Here is an 18,051-nt window from a genome sequence, read left to right as displayed (position 1 = left end):
TTTAAAGGTCTCCACCTTCGCCGCCGCGGAGCGGATTCCTCTTGATCAGAGGAACTCTGCCATTGCCGATGGCGCTAACCCGGAGGTCCCTCAAAAGCATATCTGTTCCTTTTATTCTTTGTAGGCAATGTCAGAGTGACTGACAAGCTGAGATACAACCCATCAGCATCCAGTGACAGCGACTGCATGAATCTTTTGTCACATGACAAAGACACCTGAGAGCAGAAGCAGCAAAGCAGGCTGGGAAGTGCAGGGACTGCACCGTCATTTGGGCCTACTAAATGTATTCAGGCCTAACTGCTAACTGTTGAGTCATTCTGACATGTGACGAAGTAGCCAGTTGCAATTTGTGCTCTGTAAGATTTCAGCAAGAGTCTGTGTGTCTCCCCCATGAGCAGAGTCTGTATGCAGTCTCAGTCAAACTGTTTGGAACCATGTTGTTTATGAAGAAGTTTATTTTAATTCAGTAAAGCTTTTATTCTTTAAAACTCTGCATTATTAATTTACTCTGCGTGTCATCTTCCCAGTCAAAGGACCCATTTTCATGATAGACAGTGCCTGGGGCTGGAGGCTCTACACACCGGGTGTGCCTGTGCAGGCCAAAGACTGCACCATTAACACAGGTGAAGTGTGTGACCTTCCCAAGTTTATAAACTGTATGTGAATGAGCGTTCGTGGGTGGGATTATAGTTTACGGCAACCCTGTGGTTTTCTCCACCCATAACATTTTGTGAGCTGAAATAGCAGTACGAATTCCAAAATAACTTTAAAAAACCCCACAAGATCATCATCATCATCATCATCATCATCATCATCATGGCATTTATACCCCCAGGCCTTAGTTTGCCTCCCCATGATCTAGAGAAAACACCAGCTTTGAATCATACAGAGTAAAACTACCAGAACCTTCTTGAACTGATAGGTTAGGAATTATCGCTATACATTAGATCTGTACTTTTCTATGCCTGAAAAATGCAACCATGACACTGTGGGAATGTTCAGGAATGCAGAAGAGGATATATTGTTTGATTATATCCTTTCCAACTTGTGTTAACAAGTTGTACAATTTAGCAGAGTAACATTCCCCCTTTTAAACTTACAGCGGATGCATTTGCTCAGGCTCACTAAAGCCTCCAAAATAAGTTTCCTTGGTTATTTCCACTTTAGTCCCTCATAAAAAGATAAGACACGACACAGTCTTCTATAAAAGTATAAAAAGAGTTTACTCACACATTCTGTTCACAAATGGATCCCAGAAGGCGGAGTCCAAAATGACCCGCAGGCTGCACACCTGGTCCTTCAGGGGCACAGTTACCCCATCAGGACCAGGAGTGCCCCCACCCTCCCCCAGGGACAGTATTTCTGTCTTGTCAGGATTCAAGCTCAATCTGTTAGCCACCATCCATCCTCAAACCACCTCCAAACAGACACACAGGGCATTCACCATCTTCACTAGTTCCGATTTAAATGAGAAGAAGATCTGGGCATCATCCACATACTGGTGAACACCCAGCCCAAACCCCCTGATGATCTCTCCCAGTGGCTGCATATAGATATTAAAAAGCATGGGGGGGAGGATGGAGCCCTGGGGCACCCCACAAGTAAGCATCCAGGGGTCTGAACACTCATCCCCCAACACCACTTTCTGGACATGGCCCAGGAGGAAGGAGGGGAACCACTGCATAACAGGCCCCCCAGCTCCCCTAGAGGGTCCAGAAGGACACCATGGCCAAAGGTCTTCAAAGCTGCTGAGAGATCCATCAGAACCAGGAAAGAGCTTCCCCCTCAACCTCTGGCCCGTCGGAGATCATCAACCAGCACAACCAGGGCAATTTCAGTCCCATGATGAGGCCTGAATCCCCATTGGAAGGATCATGGCGGCAGGAGCTTTCTTGGTCCTGCACCCCCAAAAGCTCCAGCCACAAGACTTTCATTAGCTTTGAAGGGGCCACATGATACATTGTGGTCTTTTCTTCGAAAAACAAATATTTTGAATACTTTTACAGTGCTGTATCATGTAAATATGGAATCCGGGTGGTGCTGTGGGTTAAACCACAGAGCCTAGGACTTGCCAATCAGAAGGTCAGCAGTTCAAATCCCTGTGATGCGGTGAGCTCCCATTGCTCGGTCCCTGCTCCTGCCCACCTATCAGTTCGAAAGCACATCAAAGTGCAGGTTGATAAATAGGTACCACTCCGGCGGGAAGGTAAACGGCATTTCCGTGTGATGCTCTGGTTCGCCAGAAGCGGCTTAGTCATGCTGGCCACATGACCCGGAAGCTGTATGCCGCTGGCTCCCTCGGCCAATAAAGCGAGATGAGTGAGGCAACCCCAGAGTCGGCCACGACTGGACCTAACGGTCAGGGGTCTCTTTACCTTTACCTTTATGATGTAAATAGTGTTTGTTTCCCTTGTTCCAAATCGGAGATACTTTGAGCTCATTTCTGCGCTTGAAACTGCTGTGTTTGTAGCACTGCCAGCCTGGGCAGTGGGTTTGGGGGTCCTGGGCTGCCTAGACAACCAGACCCCCTTCTCAGCCCGGCTGATATGATCCCAAGGAAAGCAGAGCAGTTGGTTTGGCACCAGCTTGGCTGCAGGAGTTGAATGAAGAAGGTGTGCAGGACACCATCCAACCCTCTTAGAGACTCCACTCTGGATTTGTGTGGGTTTCCCTCCATAGCCTTTTCTTCTCCTGAAGATAACTCAAGAGGCAGCGAAGGTTTAGGACCAGAGTTTTCCTTCTCCCGTTGACGATCCCATCTGCCCTTCACTTTGCACTGCAGAATGGGCAGAATCTGCCTTCTTGACTGTGGGATTCACTGTTGTTCTCCTCCTCTCCATTCACCAGGGCCTTTCTTCACCTGCAGCAGAATTCCCCAACCCATCAAGGATTTGAGACCCATCAGGTATCCTCACCTGGTTTTGCCGGCCGATTGAAGCCATTCCTGGGATTGTGGTCCCTATTCCATCCTGACAGTTTCTGGAAGCCACAGGTGAGAGTTGAGTTGATATAAGACAGTGCTAATGGCGTTTGATGTGCTCTCTTTCGCTTTGATCTCTTCCTTGAAACCCAAACAGGATTTCCTTTCCTCCCACTCTGAAGAAGGTGATGGAGAAGAAAGTCAGAATTCCGGGGAACGAGGAAGCTTTCATTTCATTAGGAATAGACATTGAAATATGTGAAATGTGGAATATGCGTCACTGAAGGAGCACACATAGCTCACATCAATGAACTCACAGGAGAGAAACCTTTTAAGGATTTGAAGTGTGGAAAGAGTTTCACTGATAGTGAAAAACCTAGAACACATCAGTGGACTCCCATGGGTAAGAAAGGATTCAAATGCAGGGAGTGTGGAAAGAGCTTCATTCAGAATGGAGACCTTAGAAAACATCAACGGACTCACACAGGGGAGAAACCATTTAAATGCCTAGAGTGCAGAAAGTGCTTCAGTCAGAATGGAGAGCTGAAATTACACCAGCGGATTCAAATGCAGGGAGTGTGGGAAGAGCTTCAGACAGAGAGGACTCCTCAATATATACCAGCGGACTCACACGGGTGAAAAATGTATGGAAAGAGCTTTTGTCAAAGTGATACACTTAGAAGACATCAACGGACTCACACAGGGGAAAAACCATTTAAATTCATGGAGTGTGGAAAAAGCTTCAGTCGGAGTGGACACCTCAATATGCATCAACGGACTCACACAGGGGAGAAACCATATAAATGTATGGAATGTGGAAAGAGCCTCAGTTACGATGCAACCCTTAGAAGACATCAAAGGACTCACACAGGGGAAAAACCATTTAAATGCATGGAGTGTGGAAAAAGCTTCAGTCGGAGTGGACACTTAAGTTCACATCAACGGACTCACACGGGTGAAAAACCATATAAATGCATGGAGTGTGGAAAGAGCTTCAGTCGGAGTGGACACCTCAATAAACATCACCAGACTCACACAGGGGAGAAACCATTTAAATGCCTAGAGTGCAGAAAGTGCTTCAGTCAGAATGGAGAGCTGAAATTACACCAGCGGATTCAAATGCAGGGAGTGTGGGAAGAGCTTCAGACAGAGAGGACTCCTCAATATATACCAGCGGACTCACACGGTTGAAAAATGTATGGAAAGAGCTTTTGTCAAAGTGATACACTTAGAAGACATCAACGGACTCACACAGGGGAAAAACCATTTAAATTCATGGAGTGTGGAAAAAGCTTCAGTCGGAGTGGACACCTCAATATGCATCAACGGACTCACACAGGGGAGAAACCATATAAATGTATGGAATGTGGAAAGAGCCTCAGTTACGATGCAACCCTTAGAAGACATCAACGGACTCACACAGGGGAAAAACCATTTAAATGCATGGAGTGTGGAAAAAGCTTCAGTCGGAGTGGACACTTAAGTTCACATCAACGGACTCACACGGGTGAAAAACCATATAAATGCATGGAGTGTGGAAAGAGCTTCAGTCGGAGTGGACACCTCAATAAACATCACCAGACTCACACAGGGGAGAAACCATATGAATGCATGGAGTGTGGAAAGAGCTTCAGTCAGAGTGATAAACTTAGAACACATCAATGGACTCACATGGGTGAAAAACCATATAAATGTATGGAGTGTGGAAAGAGCTTCAGTCAGAGTGGACACCTCAATAAACATCACCAGACTCACACAGGGGAGAAACCATATGAATGCAGGGAGTGTGGAAAGAGCTTCAGTCAGAATGCAGACCTTAAACTGAACCAGCAAACTCACACTGGTGAAAAACCATATAAATGTATGGAGTGTGGAAAGAGCTTCAGTTACGATGCAACCCTTAGAAGACATCAATGGACTCACACAGGGGAAGAACCATTCAAATGCATTGAGTGTGGAAAGAGCTTTAGTTATAGTGGAAGCCTTAGAGGACATCAACGGATTCACACAGGGGAGAAACCATATAAATGTATGGAATGTGGAAAGAGGTTCAGTTTCAATGCAACCCTTAGATCACATCAACGGATTCACACAGGGGAAAAACCATATAAATGCATGGAATGCGGAAAGAGCTTCAGTCAGAGTGGACACCTCAATATACATCACCAGACTCACACAAGGGAGAAACAATATGAAAGCAGGGAGTGTGGGAAGAGCTTCAGTCGGAATGCAGACCTTAAACTGAACCAGCAAACTCACACTGGTGAAAAACCATATAAATGTGTGGAGTGTGGAAAGAGCTTCAGTTACGATGCAACCCTTAGAAGACATCAACGGACTCACACAGGGGAAAAACCATTCAAATGCATTGAGTGCGGAAAGAGCTTTAGTCAAAATGGATACCTTAAAACACATCAACAGAGTCATACAGGGGAGAAACCATATGAATGTATGGAATGTGGAAAGAGCGTCAGTTACGATTCAGGCCTTAGATTACATCAACGGACTCACACAGGGGAAAAACCATTTAAATGCATTGAGTGCGGAAAGAGCTTCAGTCAGAGTGGACACCTCAATATGCATCAACGGACTCACACAGGGGAGAAACCATATAAATGTATGGAATGTGGAAAGAGCTTCAGTTACGATGCAACCCTTAGGAGACATCAACGGACTCACACAGGGGAAAAACCATTTAAATGCATGGAGTGCGGGAAAAGCTTCCATCAGAGTGGACACTTAAGTTCACCTGGGCGGACTCACACAGGGGAAAAACCATTTAAATACATGGAGTGTGGAAAAAGCTTCAGCCAGAGTGGACACTTAAGTTCACATCAGCGGACTCACACAGGGGAAAAACCATATAAATGGAAAGAGCTTCGGTCAAAATAGAGACCTTAAAACACATCAACGGATTCACACAGGGGAGAAACCTTGTATGGAGTGTGGAAAGAGCTTCAGTCAGAGTGGACACCTCAATATACATCAACGGACTCGCACAGGGGAGAAACCATTTAATTGCATGGAATGTGCAAAGAGCTTCAGTTTCATTGCAGCCCTTAGAAGACATCAACGGATTCACACAGGAGAGAAACCATTTAAATGTATGGAGTGTGGAAAGAGCTTCAGTAAGAGTGGACACCTCAATATACATCAACGGATTCACACAAGAGACAAACCATATAAACGTCAGGAAAGTAGACAGAGGTTCAGTCCTTGTGGAAGTCCTACATCAACAGACTCACGGCCAGGAAGAACTTTAACAGTTGACACCCTACATACCATCAATAACTCAAAGAGTAGAAGCACTTCAAATGGAAGGATTGCAGAAAGTGCTTTAGCTATAATGTAATGTTTAAGAAACATGAAGGGACCTTCAAAGGGGAGAACCCATTTATATGTATGGAATGTTTCTTTTTCAAATGCTAACGATAATAGGCAAAGTTGATTGCTTTGAGAAATGGAGAAAATGATTTAAGATTTTGTTTATCAGAGGCTTTTTGTTAGCTCTAATATCTAATGACATCCCCAGAGAGAAGAAAAATGTATTCCTTTACTCAACTGCAGCGGCCAGAATACTGATCACAAAGAATTGGAAGAGGAAGAAAACTCATCATTATTAGAATGGCAAAACAAACTCTGCGAGTTTGTAGAAATGGCAAAATTGAGGGCACTTATTAGAGGGCACTCAAATCAGAGAATAAACAAAGAGTGGGATGGTGTGAAGGAATGCATGAAAAAAATATTGTTCGGGAATTGAAATATTAATAGATAATGGGTAAAATGTGCAGGGGTAAGCAAGAAAAGAACAATAGAATTAATTGAATAACTATTAAACTATAACAACACAACAAGATGGAAGAAGTAAAATACTGAGATTACACATGGGTGAAGGGGAGTGGGGGCATGTGGGAATCTATAATATTATTTATAATATAAATTTTCTCACTACGCTGTATTTACATATAGCAAAAGGAAGCCTAGAGTAATTATGTATATTTTAATTTACATACTCTATGTAATAGGCTTATTTTAGAATACGAACATGGATTTTGAATTTGATGCTTGTACTTTGTTTCATTTTGGGTTTTAAATAAAAGAAGAAGGGGGAAAAACAGAGAATGGATTCCCCCATATTCATCTTCAGACCATTCCCTGACAAAACACATTGCCCTGTGTCCTTCCAGCCTCTTTCCTCCCTTGCTCCCTTCTGCCGGTTTGTGTGCCTGACTTGGATATCCTGTGTGCTATATTTTTCTATTGCTGAAACTGGATTTGCTCTCAGGAGCAAAGTTTTGTGCCTCACTGGGGACCCAGTGAGAACTGTATGCTTTGAAAGCTCAGTAAACTATTACTGAAGAAGTCCTGCTGCCTCTGTGTGTGTTTTTGACCTCAGTGTGGGACTTGCTCTACACGTGGCCCCTACCCTGCTGCTACTTGGCTCATGCCCTGGAGTTGCTCTACTCAAGCATGCATGATGGTGTGTCTGCGTGTGACTGTGTTATTTTGCACTTTTTACGGAAATGACAAGGGGGGGCACATCTTTAAAGTTGTTGCAATGTTACAAATTGTCAAACCTTTATTGGCATCACTTACAAACATTCAGAATAAGTAGGCCAGTGCGATCTCGTCGCCATTTCAACAGTACAGTCATTTGCCAAAGGGAAGAAGAGGCAAGCAATCTATTTCATCTCTCCAGCAAGGGCAGGATCCTGTAGCCTACTTCGGCGACCAAAAATCAAGTAGAGGAACTTAGCTACTGTCTTGGGGAGCTCCTGGTCTCTCCCCTGGAATAAGAAGTGTACGACCTCCTTCTCTGGTTTCCAGGTTGGAATGCATAGGTGGTCTAAAAATTGTTGGCAAATAACATCATACATTTTGCATTTAAGGGCCATGTGAGCTAGAGTTTCCACCAGGTGGGCATCGCATGGGCAGATCCTATCTCCTTCTGCCAAACCCGCAAACCTACCCCAAAGGAGGTTAGAAGGATTAGAATTGAACCTAGGCAGAGAAAAAGCCCTTCTTTCTTGCGGGTTAAACAAAAATTGTAAATAATTAAGGTTAAATTCCTGCGCCCAAGAGAGTCGAAAACAAAGAGCAGCCCATGTTTTTTTCCGCAGCTGAGATGAGTTCCTGGCGATCTATGTCCCACAGCCTAGTTTTTAACATGGCCTTGGCGACTGGGAAAGCCATGATGATGATAAGGTTGCAAATATTATGCCTGAATGTATCCTTTCGACTTGACAGCTCGGGGAAGATACCTAGCTTTATAAATTCATAGAAAATCCATACTTTAGCTGATTCTCCTCATTCCAATGCCATTTTGATCCTTAAAGAAAGGGGAATTTGGGTTCCACCTCCCTCCGTGAACCAAGAAGCAGAAAATCAGATCAGCAGTGTCAAGCGCTCGTCCTACACTCGAGTAGGATCCTGGTAGAGACACATGCCCGACTGGCATGTTCTCTCCCTCCTGGTCGTTCGTTCAGGAGCTTCAAAAGCTTCACAGCGACTGATGCCAACAGACATCGGCACACTTAGGGATCTGCAGAGTGTTTGCAGTTTGCATAACAGAGCTCAGCAACTCAGCATTTTGGCTAATCTACTTTATTTACATATAAACACACACGGAGCACTGCAACACAGCTCCCTCTCTCTCTAGCATCAGACAGCAAAGAGAGAGAACAAAGGACAATAGTCTCACTTCAGGAACATAGTCTCCATCACTTCCCACTGTGGAGTCAAAACATACACCGTCATGTGATAGACAAAAATGCCATGACTGCATTCCATCACGGAGCTGGAATTCTAACAGGCAGCAGGAACAGGGCATCCCGCCATAATCCCCCAAGCGTGAGAGCACAGACACGGCCCCCCACCCAGGGAGTGACCAGGGGAAACAATGGACATCTGCAGAGGCAGTTGAGCAAGTCAGGTGTTCTGAAAGTCCATCTCCAGACCAGTCCTGAGGGCAAGGAGATGTCAAGAGTTTTATTGTTCTTCCGGTGATGGGGAGTTAAGAGGTGTTGGGAAAGGAGTCTGATAAAGGGACCTAATGTTGGACTTGTGTCACTCTTGTAGACCCCTCCCCCTTTGTGACATGCTAGTGATGATGTCATAGAATCATATCATAGAATCATAGAGTTGGGAGAGACCACAAGGGCCATTGAGTCCAACCCCCTGCCAAGCAGGAAACACCATCAGAGCACTCCTGACATATGGTCGTCAAGCCTCTGCTTAAAGACCTCCAAAGAAGGAGACTCCACCACACTCCTTGGCAGCAAATTCCACTGTCGAACGGCTCTTACTGTTAGGAAGTTCTTCCTAATGTTTAGGTGGAATCTTTTTTCTTGTAGTTTGGAACCATTGCTCCGTGTCCGCTTCTCTGGAGCAGCAGAAAACAACCTTTCTCCCTCCTCTATGTGACATCCTTTTATATATTTGAACATGGCTATCATATCACCCCTTAACCTCCTCTTCTCCAGGCTAAACATGCCCAGCTCCCTTAGCCGTTCCTCATAAGGCATCGTTTCCAGGCCTTTGACCATTTTGGTTGCCCTCCTGTGGACACGTTCCAGTTTGTCAGTGTCCTTCTTGAACTGTGGTGCCCAGAACTGGACACAGTACTCCAGGTGAGGTCTGACCAGAGCAGAATACAGTGGCACTATTGCTTCCCTTGATCTAGATGCTATACTCCTATTGATGCAGCCCAGAATTGCATTGGCTTTTTTAGCTGCCGCGTCACACTGTTGGCTCACGTCAAGTTTGTGGTCAACCAAGACTCCTAGATCCTTTTCACATGTACTGCTCTCAAGCCAGGTGTCACCCATCTTGTATTTGTGCCTCTCATTTTTTTTGCCCAAGTGCAATACTTTACATTTCTCCCTGTTAAAATTCATCTTGTTTGTTTTGGCCCAGTTCTCTAATCTGTCAAGGTCGTTTTGAAGTGTGATCCTGTCCTCTGGGGTGTTAGCCACCCCTCCCAGTTTGGTGTCATCTGCAAATTTGATCAGGATGCCCTTGAGTCCATCATCCAAGTCGTTGATAAAGATGTTGAATAAGACCGGGCCCAAGACAGAACCCTGTGGCACCCCACTAGTCACTCTTCTCCAGGATGAAGAGGAACCATTGATGAGCACCCTTTGGGTTCGGTCAGTCAGCCAGTTACAAATCCACTGAGTGGTAGCATAGTCAAGTCCACATTTTACCAGCTTCTTTACAAGAATATCATGGGGCACCTTGTCAAATGCCTTGCTGAAATCAAGGTAGACTACATCCACTGCGTTCCCTTCATCTACCAGGCTTGTAATTCTGTCAAAAAATGAGATGTCTCAGTGATGCTGCTCCAAGTGTATTTTGGGATATTGTGGGAAGTTTTAAAAGAGGGGGGTCACCCCTTACTCGGGGTTCTTACTCCTGTGGAGACCTGTTGCACAACAATAAGGATCATGGTCTACTGACCGCTGTTTTGCTGGCGCTTCCTTCTTTTACTGACCACATGGACCCGCGGGGGAGCAGCACCCCGACGAGCTCGGCTGTTGAGCCGTCTCTCACCCCGGAATTTTTCATTACCAATAATGATCTTTTAAAATGTTTATATTTTTTGTTGTCTGCCACACTCCAAAAAATTTCACCATCTTTTCTATCCCCAGCTCTGCTATCTGTCTCTACTCATTTTTCTTCTGTTGTCTCATATTTTTACCAACAATTTATTTCAATTTTTATTCAATTTAACACCTGCGACTTGGCCAAATTGATTAATCTTGTTGAACACCGTTGGTATACTTTCCAGTGGGCTTCTACCATTATTACCAGGTTGTTTGCAAATGCCTTAAGTTCATATGATCTTCATTCCACTGTAATAATAATAATAATAATAATAATAATAATAATTTATTTGTATCCCACCCTCTCTGGCCAAAGCCGGGCTCAGAGCAGCTAACAACAGGTAAAAATAGCCCAGTGTACAGAAAATTGCACAGTCAATTAATTAAAATACATTCTAGATTTAATTCAGAATCAAATTAATGGCAACCATCGGGTGAGGGTTCTATGAAGATTACAGATGGAGGGGGGGGGGTCGGACTGTGCTTTGGCGAAAGGCCAGGCAGAACAGCTCCGTCTTGCAGGCCCTGAAAAAAGAAATATTGATGATGCTGTGAGAACTCTATCCTGGATATGGTGGGAAAGTTTTAAATGTCAATGTCGCCCCCTGCTCTGGGATCACTCGCTGTTGTTGAACCTGTTGCACAACAATAAAGAATCTCAGTCTACTGACTGCTGTTTTGCTCCAAATTGCTTCGCTGGAATTTCCTTCTTTTCCTGACCCCACGGACCCGCAGGGGGCTTGTCCCCCAATGAGCTGGGCTGCTGAGGAGACTCTCAACCCAGAATTTTCCTTATCAAAACCTTTCTGCAAATGGCCTTTGCAACACAACTCCCTGGATGGTTACAAAGTATACACATTTGCCTCTTTGCAACTGATGCTTCCGCTTAGCTCCGTTTCCTCAATGAATCCACCCATTTCTGGATGAAATGGAACTTCTGCCAGGAAAACCTGAGCTGAAACAGAACAGAGAGCAAAACAGCAGCCCTGTCTGACCCCCGTCAGCCCCCAGACGCCCCCAGTCACGTGGCGGGAGATTCATCCTGAGCCCCCCCCCCCATCAGTGATGATCCAGATATGATCCATTGGTGATCCAATGATGATCCAAGCAGACTGGTCCAAAGAGCAGATTTCTATGCCTGAATGAAAGGGGTCTGCGGTGATGGATTCTGGAGTCAAGAAATCCGCCCTTTCCAGTGATCCCTCAGGCTGGCCAGGAAAAGGCAGCGAGCAGGAATCCGGATCAACAGACCTGTCATGTTGCCAAAACACGAACTCGGAGTCTGATCTGATTTAAATGCAGAACTCATTTTGTGACTTCGCTGTTTGATTGACGGATTCAGCCCCTCCCCCCTCTCCTGATCCCAGAAGGAAGACGGGGGGGGGGAATTTCCTCTCCTCCTCCCCACCCCCACCCGCTCAAAACTTTCCCTCCCCTCCCGGCACATCCTCCTCTCATCCCGCCTACACAATCCCAGATCCCGCCCCCCATACATTGCTCCTCCTCCTCCAATCCGGCTTCGCTCCGGAAATGAGGAGGGGTGCCCCCCTCCCACCCTGCCTGCTTCTCCCGCAAGTGGAGCTTCCACTCCGGATTGCCGCTCTGCCCCACAGCTCGGGGGGGGGGGGGAGTGCGCTTTCGGAAAGCGGAGGGAGGAGGCAGGGGACCCCCCCCCCTCGTGGATGTTGCAGAAAAGGAGAGGAGAATCGGGAGCGAGGACAAAGAGGTAAAGGGGTCCCGGGGGGGGGGGAGGAGAAGGAGAGGGGAGAAGAGGACCCAGAGACCCCGTCAGCTCCCCCAAGCGCCATCCGTGGGGCCTGGATCCCGGCACGCGTGCTGCGAAGGGGCGGAGATGGGGCGCCCACCCACGAGGACTCCCTGGGGGGCCAGAAAGGGTTAAGGGGAGCGGGAGGCGCCTGGATAGAGACCCCCCTGTCCCTCCCTTGCTCCTGTCGGGGGGGGCTGCGAATGGAGAGGTGTGGCGCGCAGGGCGAGGGGGGACCCGAGCCAAGGGGGCCTTTGGGTGCAGGGGAGACTCCGGGAGAGAGGGAGGGGGTCGAGGAATGGGGGGAGGGAGGGGAGCATCCCTGGGTCAGGGAAGGGCAGCGGGGGGGGGGGAATAGGAAGACCAGTCTTTGGGGAGAAGTCTCCATCGTGGCGCCCGCTGGGAATAACCGGAGCGCTAGGGGCTCCGCGTAGAGAGAGGTGGGCCACGAAAGGGTTAACGGGCACGAGGGATAGAGACCCCCCTGTCCCTCCCCGGCTCGTCTTGGGGGGCCCCTCCGGCTGGAGAGATGGGGGCGCAGGACGTGGGGGGAGGGGAGGAAGGGCAGCATTGGCGGGGTGGGAGATAGGAAGACCACTCCTGGGGGGGGGGCGTCTCCATCGTGCCTTCCTCGGGGAATCTCCGGAGGGGCCGCCTTGCCTTCTCTCTCCCGCCCAGCAATCAACCGGGGGGGGGGCGACCAGAGAGGGATCCCTGGAAAGTGGGGGGTCCTGTCCCCCCACCCCTTTCTTCCTGCAATCTCCATCCCCTTCCCACCCCATAAGCCCCTGCCCTGTCCAGACACAGCGCTTCTGCCCAGTCCACCCATTGGTCCCCTGGAGAGGAGAGGAAATCCCCAGAGGAAGAGGGGAGGGGGGAGGCCTTCTCAGAAGCGGCTCTTGGTTTCCGCAATCCCACCCAGGAAGCAGCCAGAAACCTTTTCCTCTCTCTCAGGATTCCATCTTTATCGTCTTTTCCATTGAGGATGAGGATAATGTACACCTCTCATCAGAAACAGGGGTGCAGAGTCCATGGAATGGCTCTCAGGGCTGATACAGAAGTTGCACCTCAAAAGCATTTCTGTTCCTCTTATTCTTTGTAGGCAATGTCAGAGTGACTGACAAGCTGAGATACAACCCATCAGCATCCAGTGAAAGCGACTACCTGAATCTTCCCAGTCAAAGGAGCCATTTTCATGATAGACAGTGCCTGGGGCTGGAGGCTCTACACACCGGGTGTGCCTGTGGAGGCCAAAGACTGCCAGTATTAGCACAGGTGAGGTGTGTGACCTTCCCAAATTTACAGACTGTATGTGAATGAGAGTTTGTGGGTGGGATTATAGTTTATGGCAACCCTGTGATTTTCCCCACCGATAACATTTCGTAAGCTAATATTGCAGTACGAATTCCAAAATAACTACAAAAAATCACAAAATGATAATAATAGTACAGTGGTACCTCGGGTTAAGAACTGAATTCGTTCTGCAGCTCCGTTCTTAATCTGAAACTGTTCTTAACCTGAAGCACCACTTTAGCTAATGGGGCCTCCTGCTGCCGCTGTGCGATTTCTGTCCTCATCCTGAAGCAAAGTTCTTAACAAAAGGTACTATTTCTGAGTCTGTAACCTGAAGCGCCTGTAACCCGAGGTACCACTCTAGACGTTATAGTATTAGTATCTTCCCCCAGCCACTCTGGGCAGCTTACAGTATACATAGGTAAAGGTAAAGGGACCCCTGACCATTAGGTCCAGTCATGGCCGACTCTGGGGTTGCGGCGCTCATCTTGCTTTATTGGCCGAGGGAGCCAGCGTACAGCTTCCAGGTCGTGTGGGTAGCATGACTGAGCCACTTCTGGAGAACCAGAACAGCGCATGGAAATGCCGTTTACCTTCTCGCCAGAGCAGTACCTATTTATCTACTTGCACTTTGACGTGCTTTCGAACTACTAGGTTGGCAGGAGCAGGGACTGAGCAACGGGAGCTCACCCCGTCACGGGGATTCAAACCGCAACCTTCTGATCGGCAGGTCGTAGGCTCTGTGGTTTAACCCACAGCGCCACCCGCGTCCCTACAGTACATATACAAGACAGTAAAACATCCAAAAATTTAAAACCTCCTGATACAGCTGTCTTCTAAATGTCAGGTGGTTGCCTGTTTCCTTGCCCTCTGAAGGGAGGGCATTCCATGGGGCAGGAGACCCTCTTCCTGGTTCCCTGGAACTTCACTTCTAACAGCAAGGGAACCAGCAGAAGACCCTCGGAGGCGGACCTCCCTGTCCGGACTGAACAATGGGGGTGAAGATGCTCCTTCAGGTCCACAGGGCCGAGGCTGAGGAGGGCTTTAGGTTGCAGATCTTGCTCCTCCATAATGATTGATGTATAGTTAACAGAGTAGGAAAAAACACTCAGAGGCAGAAAAAAAAATCAGCTGAGAAATTTATTACTGAAGACAGATAAGCATGACAGGACCCAAAAAATAGCAAAAAATTAATTTACAGTAAAACCCTGACTTAGCATACCAAAACAGCACTCAAGTAAGCAACAGCCAAGCAGAGTAGAGTAATAGCAGAATATGAAGTGGGAGCAGGCGCATTTCAATACTGTAATTCATATATAATTCAAGGTCAGAGTAACCCTGGGACTAGATAACAAGCCTCCAGGTGGACGTGCCCCACCTGCCCTTCACGTTCCTCTTCTGCACGGGCAGAATCTGCCTTCTGGACTGTGGGATTCACGGTTGTTCTCCTCCTCTCCATCCACCAGGGCTTGACTTCAGGTGCAGCAGAATTCCCCAGCCCCCCAAGGATTTGAGACCCATCAGCTTTCCTCACCTGGTTTAGCCGGCCGGTTGAAGCCGTTGCTTGAACCCCTGTTGCATGCTGACAGCTTCTGGAAGCCACAGGTGAGAGCTGAGTGCAGGGTGGGGACCAAGGGTGGAAAAATGACCCCAGGAGGTGCAGGACATGTCCCCCACCAAAGGAGAACTACAGCTCCCCAACACCCCATGACATCTCGATTCAGGTAGGTAGCCGTGTTGGTCTGACGCAGTTGAAATAAAAAATCATCTCCTACTACCCTTCACTATATGAAGAAGTGTGCATGCACACAAAAGCTTATACCTAGAACAAACTTAGTTGGTCCCTAAGGTGCTACTGGACTATTCTTTTTTACTTCAACTGTGTCAGACCAACACGGCTATCTATGATTAAGTACAGTTATGTCCTGCTTTTCAGTGTCACTTTAGGATAGTCAGAAGACGGGCTCGAGTTCAGGCAGCACGACATCATTATTTTTAAAGCACCATTGGGGTGGGTGTTTCCGTCTGGGATTCCCATGTGCCATCTGCTTTCCTTCTGCTTCTCCTGCTCTCTCCCTGCAATGTGAGGCATGTAGACAGAGGTCCATCTCCAAGAACAGGAGCTTCCCTGAGCACCCATTCAGCTGACCCCAAGCACCAAGCCTTGCCACTAGTTCTCTGACTGACCCAGACCACAGTCCCTGGAAAGGATGTAGACCTGGGTCTCACATAATGGTCCACATGGACCTCCTGAGGTCAGTGGGACTGTGCAGGTGATTCATGAAGATCTAGAGGTGGAAACGGGGGCAACCACTTGATTTGAAAGGCAGTCTTAGAGTAAAAATTCTTGCTAAATGTAGTTTTTATCAATCTCTTTATCTCTTCATAAATCATGTTCCAAAATCTTTGTATCTCTAGACAGGACCACCACATATGGTAGTATGTTCCTATCTGTTCCTTACATCGCCAGCACTTGTTATTATTTGATTTATTTATTTTTGCAAGTTTTACAGGGGTCAGGTACCACCTATAGTACATTTTCATAAGATTTTCCCTTATAAGGAAACAAACCGTGAATTTTATATTTTTAGTCCATAATTCGTTCCAAATATTGGGTTTGATCGTATGTCCCAGGTCCCTCTCCCATTTTACTGTAATTTATTTGATATCTTCCTCCTTTCTTTGCCAATTCAAAAGTAGTTTGTACATTTTAGAAAGTGTCTTTTGATTATTATATAAAATATCCTTCTCCAGTTAGGATATTTTTTTGTCAAATCTTTTGGTTCTTTTATCCTTTTCAAGGGTGGCTTTTAATTGATAATACTCCAGCCAGGTTATTCCCTTCTGTTTCAATTCGCTTAGGCCCTTTATTTTCGGATCACTACTTGTTTCCTCTACTAAATCCTTATATGTTAGCCAATCGCTGTTCATATTCATCCTGTGAACTGACATAGATTCCATTGGTGACAGCCACCATGGTGTTTTGGTTACTACTGATTTTTTACTCCTCTCCCATACTTCATATAATGCCCTTCTCACAATGTGATTTAAAAATCCTTTGCGGGATTTAACCTTGTCATAGCGTATGTAGCCATGCCACCCGTACACAATATCCCATCCCTCCAGATCTAGGACTTCCGTGTTTTTAATTAATATCCAGTCCTTAATCCATGTCCAACACACTGCCTCAAAGTACAGTTTAAGGTCAGGGACCGCGAAGCCTCCTTTTTCCTTCAACTCTGTTAGTAGCTTAAATTTTATGCGTGGTTTTTCCCCTTGCCAAATAAACTTGGCAAGGTGTTTCTGCCAATCCTTAAAACACTTTACGCCTCTAATTATAGGTATTGTTTGGAACATAAAAATCATCTTTGGCAATACCATCATTTTAACTGTGGATATTCTCCCCCACAGGAATAATTTCAATTTTCAACAAGTCTCTAATTCTTTTTTTATTTCCTTCCACTTCTTCTCATAATTGTCCTTATATAAGTTTATATTCTTATTGGTGATCCAAACCCTCAAATAATTTACCTTATTGGCTACCTTTAAACCTGTTGTATTTTCCAGTTCCTCTTGTTCCAACTTACATAAATTTTCCGTTAATAATTTGGATTTTCCTTTATTCAGTTTGAACCCAGAGACTTTCCCAAATTCTTCCAGTTGTGCAAGCGTTTTTTGGATACTTTCCACTGGATTTTCAGTGGTTACGATTACATCATCGGCAAAGGCTTTAATTTTGTAGTATCGAGTTCCTAGGTTAATTCCTCTTATATTTTTATCCTTTCTTATTGCTATTAAAAGTGGTTCTGAGGTGGCAATAAAAAGAAGTGGGGAGAGAGGGCACCCCTGTCTTGGCCCCCTTTCGATGCTGAACTCTTCGGTGATCTCGTTATTTATTAGCAGTTTTGCTTTTTCGTTATCATATATCGCCCTAATTCCATTAATTATTTTCTCCAGACCTTTGAAAGTTTCCAATAGGAAATTCCATGATACTCTATCAAAAGCTTTTTCTGCATCAACCAATAACATGGCCATCTTTTTACTTGGTTTCATTTCCACATATTCCAACGGGTCAATTATTATTCTTGTATTGTCTTTTATATGTCTATCTGGTAAGAAGCCCACCTGGTCTCTGCTGATTATTTTGTTTAGAGTCTTTTTTAATCTATTAGCCATCACCCCAGCATAGATTTTATAGTCTGTATTCAACAGGGAGATTGGTCTATAATTTTTCATGTCTGTCAACTCCACTCCCTGTTTTGGGATTAGAGTGATCAGTGCTTCTTTCCATGATTGTGGTATATCTTTCCCTCCCAGTATATTATTCATTATTCTTTGTAATATAGGGAGGGTTACTTCTTCCAGGTTCTTATAGTACATTAATGTGATTCCATCAAGACCTGGCAATTTGCCACTCTTCATATTTTTTTATTACTTGTGCCATTTCATCTATTTCTATATTGGAATTT

General features: G+C 46.1%; 5 protein-coding genes across 5 annotated transcripts in view; 4 read left to right on the top strand and 1 right to left on the bottom strand.

Moving 5' to 3' along the window:
* Positions 1-6,272, top strand: part of LOC307224856 (uncharacterized protein) — a gene marked incomplete at its 3' end in the record, with an annotated part of 53,418 nt that extends 47,146 nt beyond the window's left edge. The window contains exon 4 of the mRNA XM_079992026.1: positions 6,010-6,272. Coding sequence (XP_079848152.1) covers positions 6,010-6,272 — 263 coding nt within the window. The remainder of the gene's footprint in view (positions 1-6,009) is intronic.
* Positions 1-18,051, top strand: part of LOC307225037 (uncharacterized protein) — a 155,562-nt gene that overhangs the window by 33,800 nt on the left and 103,711 nt on the right. Inside the window, exons 3-5 of the mRNA XM_079992697.1 lie at positions 2,848-2,992; positions 13,392-13,564; positions 15,049-15,187. The gene's annotated coding sequence lies outside the window, so the exon portion shown is untranslated. The remainder of the gene's footprint in view (positions 1-2,847; positions 2,993-13,391; positions 13,565-15,048; positions 15,188-18,051) is intronic.
* LOC307225009 (uncharacterized protein) overlaps positions 1-18,051 on the bottom strand; it is a 202,114-nt gene that overhangs the window by 140,238 nt on the left and 43,825 nt on the right. The window lies entirely within an intron of this gene.
* LOC307224825 (uncharacterized protein) lies at positions 3,563-5,812 on the top strand (the record flags this gene model as incomplete). Its single annotated transcript, XM_079991952.1, has 3 exons — positions 3,563-3,971; positions 4,608-5,183; positions 5,772-5,812. The coding sequence occupies 3 exons, from the start codon at positions 3,563-3,565 to the stop codon at positions 5,810-5,812; spliced, it is 1,026 nt and encodes a 341-aa protein (XP_079848078.1).
* Positions 12,050-18,051, top strand: part of LOC307225063 (uncharacterized protein) — a 90,330-nt gene continuing 84,328 nt past the window's right edge. The window contains exon 1 of the mRNA XM_079992758.1: positions 12,050-12,250. The gene's annotated coding sequence lies outside the window, so the exon portion shown is untranslated. The remainder of the gene's footprint in view (positions 12,251-18,051) is intronic.

This window comes from Podarcis cretensis (assembly GCF_951804945.1).
Source record: "Podarcis cretensis genome assembly, chromosome: 10".
In the NCBI taxonomy this organism is placed as follows: Eukaryota; Metazoa; Chordata; class Lepidosauria; order Squamata; family Lacertidae; genus Podarcis; species Podarcis cretensis.
This window is presented reverse-complemented; position numbering and strand designations above follow the sequence as displayed.